Raw genomic sequence first — 13,036 nt, 5'->3', positions numbered from 1 at the left:
AAGGAATCCTGATAATACATAATTTTAATAGCTTTTATAAATAATAATATTGGGGGGGAATAATTTAAAAACAGACTGTGAATAAAAAAGCCTTTGCTTAAGATAATTAGTTGAGCGCATATAAGCATTGTATGAAAAAAAAACCCAAAAAGCAGTGGGGTAAATCTTAATTTAGCTCACTGAGAAAAAGTTTACAAGGAATTTTAAAGTCAGCAGTGGTGTAGACCTAATGAAAAGTTCTCAGTGTGTATCCATCTGGTGATATGCAGAGCAAACACACTTAGAAGGTTCACTTGATGTGCCCTGCATTATTACTGAATAAATGAAAAATTACAGGCACTTAAACACATACTGCTTACTGTACTTTTGGAGGCAATATCAGAGAGTACACCATGTGTTTAAGTTGTTAAAATTAGAATATGTTTAATGTGAATAAACACATTTAAGACTTTAAAATGTGTCAGCTAGTTGGATTTCTTACGAAAGGATAAATTGTCTTTAGTGAGACTAAGCTGGTGCATTTTTCTTTTTGCTCTTGACTACAACAGAGAGATCTGCCTCATTTGCTTGAACTGAAGGAAGATGCTGCTTCTGTCCTGCTTCTAAAAGTGTTATCAATGGGGTCTAGGAACTGGCATGCTCAGTATTACTAGAAAATTATCAAATCTCGGAAGCCAGGTGATATTTTGGAAGAAGCAAAGTGGAGGGTCAAGGGAGAAGATTGGTGTATCTGAGAATGTGCAGCTAAAACAGAGTTGCCTACTAAGGACTAGAAATATTAAGTCATTTTGTAAGTCATTTGCTTCTCCACTCTGCCAGTGCTTTTGTTTCTGCTTTGTTATTTTTTTTCCTGCTTCACACCACAACATACTTCTAATAATTTCCAGCTATTTAAAATAATTAGGAAAAAGATGAAACGATTGTGCAAATGACTGTGGAAAATGACAACAAAAAGAATCTAAATGTCTGCAGCAATACTAGACACAAAATGATCACGTTAGAAAACAACGCTTTCAAAATCATTACTTTCTTTTGCTTAAAGGCAGGGAAACACACTGAGGTATTTTAAGAATGTTAAGAGGTCTAAACTGATAGAACGCTGAATCTAAGTAAATTTCAGCAAGAGTGTGCACAGAAAAGCGTATATTATCAGTGACTTTACAAGAAACAAACAAAAACCCAAGCCAACACGTGCTCTCATGAAATCTCAAATAAGTAACATTTTTTTCCAGTCCCGTTCCTGCAGTTAACAATAGCACTGGATAAAATAAGGGTTCATAAATTTCCACTGTAAAGGTGAAAACACTATGAGTTATAAAATTACATCCCTAAATACTCATCGTAAGAGAAAAAAAAATATAATAAAGAAAAATGTATAAACTTAGAGCTGACACAGGAATTTAGTATACAGCAGTGTTCCTTTTACAATCGCAGTGCAAAGAGGGTACTAAGTTTATTGTGAAAGCTTTAAATAAAAGTTTATTGTGCTATAAACCGAGCAGGATTATACACAAAGGGTTTTTTTAAAAAAAAATGTTGTGGTAAAACTTTTTTCCAATTATTTGGGAATTATTTTGGAAAGGAGAAGTTATCATATTTCATAGAAATGTTTGGTATATGTAAGTAAATAAAGCAAAAAAGCAAGAGGGGTGTCCTGGTTTAAGTGCAGCTGGTTAGAAGAGACTGAGCTGAAAAGTAAAATCACTGAACAGAACGAGTTCTGATCTAAGTCAGACCAGGACAGCTGGTTACAAAGTTATGCTGCCTGTACCCTCTCCAGTCTTTTGCTGCTGTTCTCTTTAATATATTTCATATTAAACACAGCTGTCTCAAATCTGGACTTCTTATTCTGCAGGTTTTGCTGGTAACGTATTGCCAGTGATTTCTACAGACTTCTATTACCAACTCAGCATAAGTTTTATGCTGAGCATGATGTCATTTGGTATGGAATACCCCTTTGGTCAGCTGGGGTCAGCTCTTCTGGCTGTGTCCCCTCCCAGCTTCTGCACCCCTGATCTCTTCTGGTGGGGTGCTGTGAGAAGCAGGAGAGGCCTTGACTCTGAGCAAGCGCTGCTCTGCAATAACGAAAACAACCCTGTGTTATCAACGCTGTTTCCAAAACATAGCCCCATACCAGCTACTATGAAGAAAATTAACTCTACCCCAACCAAAACCAGCACAGATGGCAACTCTGCAAACAGCTCTTCTTTCTCCTCAGGTTGACAACAAGCTCTTTTCAGGGCCTCTGTTCCACGTATACAGCACAGTTATTTTATATCCTTCCTTCAAATGAAAATACTGGCTTGGTTTAAAATGCTCTGGAGCTGGTCTGGGGATAAAATGAATGAGCAGGTTCCAGGCAGCCATAGCGGTTTTTTTTAAAGCCTCTTGAGAAGTTCTTTGTGAAGTGGTGCATTGCAGAGAATCAACCGAGAATCATGGCTTTGTCTCAACAGCTGACTGTCTGGCGTCATGGAGTTTATGCAGCAGGTGTTATTAGCCCTCCTCTGCAATAGTCGCTTTAGGGGGTTTGTCATCCATCTTAATAATGCGATCAACATTCCAGCAGATGGTAGACATGATTCCATGCACTCCCTGCTTCTAAATTGCACCAGAATGGGTTTCCATCCTATTTTTAATTACAAATGAGAAATATATCACAAACAGACTTGTCTCATGCTGGCATTTCCAAATACTTTTTCCAAGCAGGCCAGTACTGTGTTGCTTTATCTTTCATTTCTTTATATGTCACTGAGATTGAGTGATTCACAGGAGATATTATCAGCTCATTCAGCACTAGAATTAACCTCAAATCATCCCTGTGTACTCTCCAGTGAAGCAGTCTCTTGTTTTGAATTGAAATTTGAGATGCCAGCTTTTTGTAGGCAATAGTAAATGTTAGGAGTCAGTCAGGCAAGGTGTTCAGACATTAATTATAACTTGAATTGACATTGAGAACAATTATTTGAATAGCAACACTCAAGTACTTAAAGTTACAATCACAATAAAATGCATTGATGGACTAAGATTTTATGTAACTATTTTTAAAGCAACAGATTTGATTTCTAAACACTTACGTTACGGCTCCACTCATTTCCTACCAGATCGTCCATTTATGGATTTATTATTTTCCTTTAAATTTATGCTTTTACCCTTTCTCTTTGAGCCTACTTCTTCTACTCCTCTGTCATACACATTTATTCTTTTAGTGGAGACCATAAATAAATGAAAGTTAGGTAGTAGCTAGCTTTCTTTTAGGTAGCACACGTAACAAAAATAGTTAAAACATAATAGGATGGGGATTAGTGCATTTTTTGATCACACTTAAAATTATCTTTTAAAAAAAGATTAATAGTAGCTTTTGGCAATCTATTTAATACACTGACTGCAAATTCCTCTTCCAATCCAAGGCAGTTCACAGCATGCAGAAAAGGTAGTGGTAATTTGGTAAATATTTTTCCTCTATTTAAAACTTTATGTGTTCTGGCTTACTGACTTTTAGATTAGTGCAGGACTGGATAGCAAGTGGAAAATCCACTATCTAAATGAAGCATAGTCACTCAGAAGGCCACTGAAATTGGAATCTTTATCGTTGGCATTTCTAAATGTAATGACTGCATATTCCTTGAAACTTGGCATGCCAGTGCTTTATTCTTTTCATCCTGTCTAGGGTATGAGATCAGAACATAAAAATAGCTTCCTGTGTCAACTTTCTGAGAAGCCCAGTCCAAAATAGAATACAATATCAGAGCCAGTACGTAAAACTGAAGTAATTACATGATAGACAGTTCCTTAAATATAGATAGACTTCAACAAATTATGTCCAACCAAAAATGGAATAAATGCTGTTAAACAGGGTGCTCCACAAAACGATCTATGTCCCAACTGAACACCTGCTCCCACCAAAAAAGCAGATACAGTTGCGAAAGTTGGACATGAATTAAACCCTGCATTAATCAGAAAGGGAAAAAACCTTATTTTAGTTTTCATTTGGCAACTTTTGCAAAAGATGCATATATTAGCCTCCAATTAAGCACTTCTTGGCACTACCTCGGTGCTTTTTCAACAAGTGGCATTTATGTTAATTCTATCCTTACTAAGCAAATGTCTTTGCCATTCACTGTCATTAGGTTATCCAGGTAAATAAAACAGCATGAAAATTAAATTTATCCTGTTTAAAAGGAGGTTTTATGGTAATTGTAACACCTTCCAGTAACTTTTTCACAGTAGGAAATAACATTTTCCGAAAATAAATCTGACCTCTAGCACTTCAGCTGGAGGAATAGTGCAAGAAAATCACCCTTCAAAAAGCGCCCCCCTAAGACAGTGATGCTGTTTGCAAGAGGGGCCTACGGCAGCTGGGGTGGGGTACTCTGGTAGTGAAAGGAAGGAAAAGAAGAGAATGCACATGATGATAGAACTAACAATAGAGCAAAAAGCTCTGCACAGTATAAGCACGCAGTTCCTCTGCTCCAGACCATCATCACTGTATCAGATCAGCACCGTCCTCACAGGGACAATTAAACAAGACCATTCACCCATATCAGGGATTAAAGATATGGATTGCTGTGGAACATTGTGATTAAAGCTAAAACCAGCTAAGAAAACAAGGAGAGCTTAATTAGAAACAACTAAAAGAGAACATAATGTATTTAAAATTATAGATCCACTACTGTGAAAGCATATTTTGTGGACAAATATGTCAGCGGTCCCCCCAAATGTCTGTGTAATTATAGAGGAAAATATAGATATTATTTTTGGGGTACATTATTACAGCAGCAGCTCACAGAAATCAAAAAACAAATTAATGAAGAGATTTGGAACAATAAACTACTTAACACGAAGCTACAGTAAATTGCATTCAGTCACCTATAACAAAATATTTCACTGGACCAGGATGACAATACCACGGCATAAAACTAAAAAGAGCTGGTAATTGACACTGTTTACTGAAATCTCCAGATTAAAAAATACTGAATAAAACAACCCACTGCGGTCTTGAAAAATTGAAATAATGCTTCAAACAAAACTTGAGATTTAGACAAGTTTGCAGGTGAAAAAAAAATCAAACAGTAAAGACAAATTGTAATCTTTTATCTCTAAGCAATCTGTAAGTATTATCCCAGATTTCCGGATCTACTTGACACATATGCTCTTTTGAACACAGGAATATAAGCTGAATGAAAATACCTTCTGCCATAGTGGCCAACATCTCGGAAATCTGTCCATAAAAGAATTTACATGAAAATCTCTTAGGCAGGGGCAATATTCCTGTAGTCGATATTAAAAACAGTCAAAAAAGTTATATTAATTTTAAAAAATTTCTATTAAAATAAATGTCTGAAATACTAACTTACATCCATTTTATAGGTAATGGAATTGCTGCTACAGAGATGAAAATTTGAAAAAATATAGAAATCTGCCACAAGTTAATGAAATTAAGAAAAAATGCAAATTAAATTTATATTGGTAGCTTGCAAAAATAAGAAACAGTAAATTCTGAAGTTTTTTAGGTGTTACTGGTAACTATAGAAAAATGTAGTAGGAAGAGTTTGTTCTCAAAGATGTCAATGGTATTGGAAAACGTAGTGCATTTTTAGTGGTCTGTTTTGTTCCAATCCTGCAGAAGTTAGAGCATCATTAAAGTGAATCTCTGCTGTTGCTGACTGGAAGCACACACAAAGCTGTGGCAGTACGATCCTGAGGCTGTTCTCATTTATGCCAGAACTGGAGAAGTAGGAGACAGACATGTTCAGGCTGATCCAACAACATGCACAGCTGCATTTCTTTTTATTCCTCCTCTCCCTCCCCCATCCTTCATTCCTCCTCTGCATAGCCATTTCTGCATCACAGATTGTCTGTTGCAGATTTCAGACATAATGGTCGGCTCTTCAGCTGTTTTAAACCAAAATATCATCATTAATACTGGGCTGTAATTGTAACTGATAACCAACTCTGGAATAGGGTACAAAATGAATAGCAGCGTGAAGCCAGTCCTTCCCACACAGATACCCTATTCATTTCAGCCACCTGCTGTCTCCTGATACCCCTGGCACACCAGTATCTCATTCCTCTCAGCGCACCTACATTTCCGGCCAAGCCCTCTATCCTGCCTGTGCTGTAACTGTCCACCTGCGCTGTCAAGCCTGCATTGTCACCCAGCTAGGTCACAAAAGCTTATCTTGCTGGCACCGTGCCACCATGTCATTTCTGAGTGGGATGTACAATCTGAAAGTATCTGACGGACTAGTGTTGAAGAGTACAAGGAAGCATGATGGAGCGGAAAGACTTTCCTCACTCCAGAACTCTTTCTATTGCTATTACCCTCCAAAAGCACTTTCCATAAAAGCCAAGGAAAATACGCTGCTAACTGTAAAAGAAATTAGAAAATAATTCAAATTAGTTTTAAACCAATTATCTCCTGTAAGCCTGATAAGTAAAAGGCAACAAATCCCACAGTTATTGGTTTTTCCACTGTGTTGACTGTACCTCCTGGCCTGTCTGCTAAAATTATCCACTGTATTCAAGGTTTCCTTTCAAGTTCGATTCCAAAAAAGCAGTAGCAGCAGTGCTTTTTAGGGGGAAGGACTGATGCAACAAGATAACTGATGATTGGTGATACCATAGACATATTTTTCTGAAAAAAGGGGTTTGCAATACTCACAATAATAGAACACTTTTAGCCTCTGTGGTCTAATCAGTCATTTGCTTCAATACTGACATATCATGCAAAAATCTTGGAGCTAATCTCGAGCAAAAGCTACCATAACTCACAGAAGTAGACAGACTATTATAAAATCATGAGTTTTCTCAAGGCATAACCTGTTGTACATGTTCTGAAAGGAATATTCTTGCAAAGAATAACTACAGGTCAAGAAATGAAGTACAACACATATTTAAGACAACAGCTATCAGCAGTATGAGAAAAGCATAAATTTTTTAAAGATGGGTGAAGCACAATTGTCCATGATTGCTAATGATGTACTCATTTTAGAAGTATATTTCCAATGCTTGTTCACTGCTAGTTTCATAAAATTCAAGGTGAATGTATTAATTGATCATGTTACTGTGAAAACAGCTTTTACAATTTATTTCATTTTCTTTGTAACTTCTATCTGAGGATTCACTAAGTTGCATTGTACAAAAATCCTTCGGGTTTTTTTTTTTTCTTCTTTTTTACAAATTTTACTTCTGGAAAATACTCTCTAATCTAGAATAACCAATTCAGGGGTTAAATTTTGCTGCTTCTTACACACTATGAGTAATATCCAAATCTAAAAGTAGTCAGGAGTTACTTCAGTGAGATCATATACAAGGGTTGCATTAAATTAATACATAATAATAAAGTTGTCTGCAAACAATAAAAAGGAAGTAGTCTCATAAAGGCTGTACATTTTGAAAACTTAGGCCATCTAACAATTATGGGCTCTGGCAAATAAGTTCTGCAAAATCTTGCTGGAGAGATTTATGCAGTCACCACACCAACGACCTACTCACTCACTTTTTGAATATCACCATCTCTTTTACACGGACAGCAGAAGTGGACACACGACAGACCTTTCATGTTGTTTCCTTGCAAGGAAAAAAAAAGCGTATTTTTGCTAGTGCAGCTGTTTCAGTTATTAATACAAGAGCTATAGCTGAGACTTTACAGCTGTTGTGTCCAACTCCATATAGAGTAGCATGTTTCATGGAAGGAACACCAAAACACCAGCTTCAACATATTAAAGACTTACTTAGCAATAACGTTCTCATTTTGCCTTGATGGCCTTAGGCCACAGTGTGATGATGAGGTACTATTTATACTGTGTAAACTATTCGTATGGAACATTGACCCATTGTTGTGATAAACCATTAATGGTTGGACTTGATGATCGTAAAGGTCTCTTCTAACTAAAATGATTCTATGATTCTAAGCTAAATTCAGGTGATAGATCATAGCAGAATTGAAAATGAAACTTCTAGAATACAAATGGCCACATACATCTGGTTTCCAAGCCATCACTTGTTTTTACATATTCTTACACATCAGTAAATGAAATTAATAAAATCACCTCTGCCAAATTTTCTATGTACAAACAGGCTTAAATGAGCAACTGGTGTATTTTAGTGTGATCCTTACTGCCACCACCACTCTTCTCTTGTGGAAGAAACCATGTGCAAGAAATGGCAAAAGAAAACTTTCAAGCATCACTGTCTGTTGAACAACGAAACGGGCAGCACGCACAAATCTTCAGCCTGCAGTGCTACAGAAATTTACCCTATGGCATTCTGGAGACCATCTGTCCTAAAATAGCATCTGCTTCTAATCTGCTGCCTCTTCACATGCTCTCCTCTCACCAAAACCCACATCTGTTTCCTACCAATAGCTTTTAACACACATCTTCTTGATGTCTTCTAACAGGAAACAGAAAGTGAGAGAAGGTCATTTGCATCAACATCGAAGAGTCAGCCTGGGAGCCATTCTGTCAATTCTCTGACGGAGTCTAGCGTGAAAAGAGGGAGAGCAATCTTTGAAAAGATGTCATCAGAAAATGGGCACAGCAACAGCTCTGAAGGTTAGCATTACCATGATGATCTGATGTCTCACTTTACTCTAAGGCAGTGGTCTCCAAACATAATTCTTATCAGGTTTAACTTTCAGCCATTGGTTATCTTTTTTCATTTTTTTCCTACCAAATTAAAGAGATCTTTAACACCTGCTCATTTCTTCTTGGAAGTATGATTCTACATTATGACCATATCACTCCATAACATTCTCTTCCATTAATCAGATACAGCTGCAGTTCTCCTTGTGGGTGTATTTTTTTGTGACTCTCCTCTATACCACCTCAATCTTCAAGTTTTTCAAGTATCTTTCACAATATGGTTGTAAAGCGCTTGTTTTTGTTTTTTCCTTTTCCTGTTAGACTCTTCCATTCCAAAGCCTTTCTTTTCTTCTCTACCAAGAGAACAGAATCTTCCATTCCATACCTGCTTTGCCTCTGAGTCTAAATTGGGCACAGTGTTTCAGAAGCAGTTTTTGGTCCACCAGGAATAACAAAGAATCTGAATCATATAAAAATGCACAGTCAACAATTTACGCCTCTTACAAATGAAGCTTTTTCTAAGAATGTGACCGACCCATAGGGGATAATGCTTTTCTATGCTTCTGTGAGAGCCATAATACCCCATTTTGCATTCAGACAGTCTTATGAAAAGTAAATTCCCTATAGACTCATCTGAGTATTTGAAAGCACTGCTGAAAACTCTTAGACTTCTTATAGCTGAAGTTAGGCACTGAAATCTGCAACTCTGTACTGGAATAAATATTCAGGTATTGAAAAACATAATATAATGCCGATCCATAGATTATTTCCCCCATCACCATGAGATTTGAGTTTTCTATAACCAATGACAATATATGTCAACTTGCTTCAATTTTTCAGCGAGAACAATACCCTCAAACCACTGAAGTGCTATAGAATTTTTTGCTAAATGTTTCAATTATGCCTAAACCTTATATTCCTAGAAGCGATATTGAGCAACATTTACAGCAAGCTCTATGACTACCAACAACTTCTATTGTCTCCACTGAAAAACAATGAAGTCAATGCTCATACTGCTATTCAACCTGTCATGAAAACCTGGAGAAGTCCATGAGGGGTAGCTAATGTAGTGATATCAGTGGGGGAAATGGCAGAGCCCCATAATTCTCCAGTCCTGTTATGTGTGGAAGATTTGTCAAGTTCCGTTTACTTTATAGAATTGAGGTAACTTATCATTAGTAAGAGAACTAAATTCTCTGAAATAGATACGATATTATGAGTCCCGAATGACAAAGGCAAACAGCTTTTTGTTGGCATACCTCATCCTGGTAATCATAAGGCTCTTCTTACAAACTATTTCATCACAAGCACACATTTATCCCTGGAAGAATCAGAAAATATTACACTTTAAGTTCTCTTGAATGAGCAAAAGCTTAGATCATATAATGTTCACACCACCACAGAAGTTTCACAGTGTTATACAACAACTAGATTCTAAAGAGAGGGAATTTCCTGTTTTAAAGCTAACAAGAGAATAGGTTCTATTACTTTCACTCCCCAGGTGGCTAATAATGTGTATCTATTAAAATGTTTTTTAAAAGCGTCCATTAAACTCATTGGCCCCAAATCAGCAAGCAATTAAATCACTCCTAACTTTAAGCACAGGAGTATTCCCATTGCACTAATGAAACTATTCACGTGCTTAGAATCCAAGAATCCCTTTTTGAATCAGAACAATACTAAGAAAGTTTTTAAACTCCTAAACATTCTTGAGAATTAGAGCAGTGGCTTATAAATACCATGGGGGTAGTTGTCTATTACATAATTCAACCCGCCTTTAAAAATGAACTGACAGTGTTTGGCTACAGTGGGCTCTCCCTCTGTGTTACCAGAGCACACTTTCAACCTTCCCATTGTTTTGATTAGAATGGGTTTAATGTACAGACTTCTAACTTGAAGAATAGCCATTCTCTCTCTCTTCTCTATCTACTTTCTCTGGAAACCTTTTTTTTAATTTTTTTTTCCTTCCATCTGACTTTCACTGATTCTTACCGCTGCTATTCTTTCTTGAAGTCTAGCAATTCTTTTGTCTCTCATGAGGCATGCAAACGTACTGCATGGGATAAGTGTAATTAAAAAGCAAATTATCCTCATGTAAGTTAGGAGTAGGGTCAGGTACGAATACTAACAACCTCACCAACCTCAGTATATTTACACTGAGACCACTCTGCCATGCATGTCTGCATCTGTGTCTGATTTTTACTGATGGTTAGTTACTTGTTGTATCTGCCTGCTGTATTTGGACCTTGAACACCTATGCCAGCCAAACTGTTTCACAGTGAACAGGCAGGAAGGCCAGATGTGTCTTGGCATTATTCCCTCTTTGGTGGGACGCCCCTTCCCTGGCACTCTGTTCTGTGCCAGGCAAACAGACAGCTTTTTGGAAACTCTCTTCTGTGGCTGCATTTCATAATGTTGAAGGTAAAGAGGAGCGAGTACTTCAAAAGGAAATGCAGAAATTTTTTTACCTGTATCTTTTACATTCCCGCATTTGTAAAACAAAACAACAATCACCTGTGAACCAACTTAGAAACATGATTAACCAGACACTCATTTTTGTCATGCAGGTATGTGTAACAATACGTATTACAGCTACAGTGTGTATTCCAGAACAAGGAGCTGACTGTCAAATGCTCCACAGGCCTCAGGCCCTACAAACAGCCACCACGTTCCACCCAATACCTGGAGGGTTCTCCCAGAACCAGTCGTGTCACTCTTCTTGCTCCAGGAAGGGATTCAGTGGACCTGTTCTCCACTGGGTGGTATAATTCAGGAGACCAGGAAATTTATCTTAAAGATTGACCAAAAAAAATTCCTAGGAGAGAATTTTAAAGATTTTTTTTCCTTTCAAAAGAGAAGACCAATTCTGTAAATGGTATTGGTTTACACCAAATGGTAGAAAAGGTAAGCGCACTCTAGCATGACCTTGCTTTTTTTTTTTAATACACGTTACGAGTTAGCTGACACTGTACGAAGAGAAGTTACTCACTTCTTAGCAAAATTATGTCAAGCGAGTTGATTTGCTTAATTTAATAAGTCCTCAAACCATCAGCAAGGTGAAAAAGTGTAAATGAATCGTACATAGTAAACATGAATATGTTATTTCACAGAAAACCCTCCTTCCCTATGCACATTCAGAATGAGGAAGACAGGGCATCAGCAGTGCCAGACTATTTAAGAATATAAGTAAACTGCCAATGGCTAGCAGAAAGCACACATCTGAACCTCCCTCTGACTTTCCTTTCTTGTGTTTGGAAACCTATTTTGAGATTTTAGTCCGGGTACCTACTGACATGAAGTAAATACACAGAACAGGAGGACATATCTATGCTGTTTCTTCCTGCCCCCTTCTCTCCTTTTTCAAGTCAGTAATTTCCTCAACTTTGAGAAATTCCAAGGTATATCATGCTTGTCTGGGGTGGTCTGAGTGATTTCTGGTGGGTTTTCTGGAAATTATTTGTTTCAGCTACAGCCTGTTTCTGTAATTTCAGAAAATGCAATTGTTTAAAAAAAAAAGGCAATGTAGGTTGTAACAAATTTATTCTGTCCTGTTATGCAAAGACAAGGAGAAATATAGATGGATTTAAGGAAGATCAGAATGCTTTGATATCTGCAGCAGAAGGATTTAAAAAAAATTAGATGCTGGTGGCTTTACTAAAAATACTTCTCTCAAATCAAGTCTTAAAATTCCCTCTCCTCCAAAAAAGGGAGTGTCCTGGTTACAGAAATCCAATGTCATTCAACCCAATTTTCCGTGCACTGTAGAAAAACCTTGGCAGGACAAGAGGAACTTCCAGCCTGTGGGATTGTATGAAATTCCTTCTGCCTCTGATCACAGATAAGAGAGATGCGCACACATAATTTTTTCCCTTTGTCTGAAACAAGAAGGAAAAGTATCTTCAAGCTATATTTACAGCACTTTTCTGGGTATATGGAATTCTTCTAATACAGTTATATGAATTCAGAAAGCAGCAATAAGAAAATTCCTATGATAGTAACTCAGTGCTGCTCTTTCAGGAGCACTCTGAACTGTTCTCTCCACATTCACTGTGGCTGAATTGCAGATGCTTATAGAGAAGTCTATAACCTTCACACCTTGAACAAGGTTAAAATGTATTAATGTCAGCTAATTTCCAATAAGATTTTAGTAGTACTAAACTGATTAAATCTTACCCTAATGCAGTATCAGTAAACAACTGAAATCTACAATCAACTTGGAATGGACTGTTGAGTAAATTAATATAATGTATAGCTAATTAGAACATAATATATCTAATTAAAATAGGTAATTTTTAATACTTACAATGACTTTTTTACAGTATAAAATAATGCAAATATAACACTATCAAGAAAAATATATTATGCTTGCTGTTAAAATTATATGGGTTTTTTATTAAAAAATCTTTTTGTTATTTCCCCAAGGAATCTCCACCCAGTTTCAAACTTAA

The 13,036-nt window shown here is 36.8% G+C and overlaps 1 protein-coding gene across 1 annotated transcript in view; it reads left to right on the top strand.

Moving 5' to 3' along the window:
• The window catches only part of XIRP2 (xin actin-binding repeat containing 2), a gene marked incomplete at its 3' end in the record, with an annotated part of 42,188 nt that overhangs the window by 9,936 nt on the left and 19,216 nt on the right, over positions 1-13,036 (top strand). Inside the window, exon 2 of the mRNA XM_010135357.1 lies at positions 8,405-8,558. Coding sequence (XP_010133659.1) covers positions 8,405-8,558 — 154 coding nt within the window. The remainder of the gene's footprint in view (positions 1-8,404; positions 8,559-13,036) is intronic.

Source organism: Buceros rhinoceros, unplaced genomic scaffold (assembly GCF_000710305.1).
Source record: "Buceros rhinoceros silvestris isolate BGI_N320 unplaced genomic scaffold, ASM71030v1 scaffold2524, whole genome shotgun sequence".
Classification (NCBI taxonomy): Eukaryota; Metazoa; Chordata; class Aves; order Bucerotiformes; family Bucerotidae; genus Buceros; species Buceros rhinoceros.
This window is presented reverse-complemented; position numbering and strand designations above follow the sequence as displayed.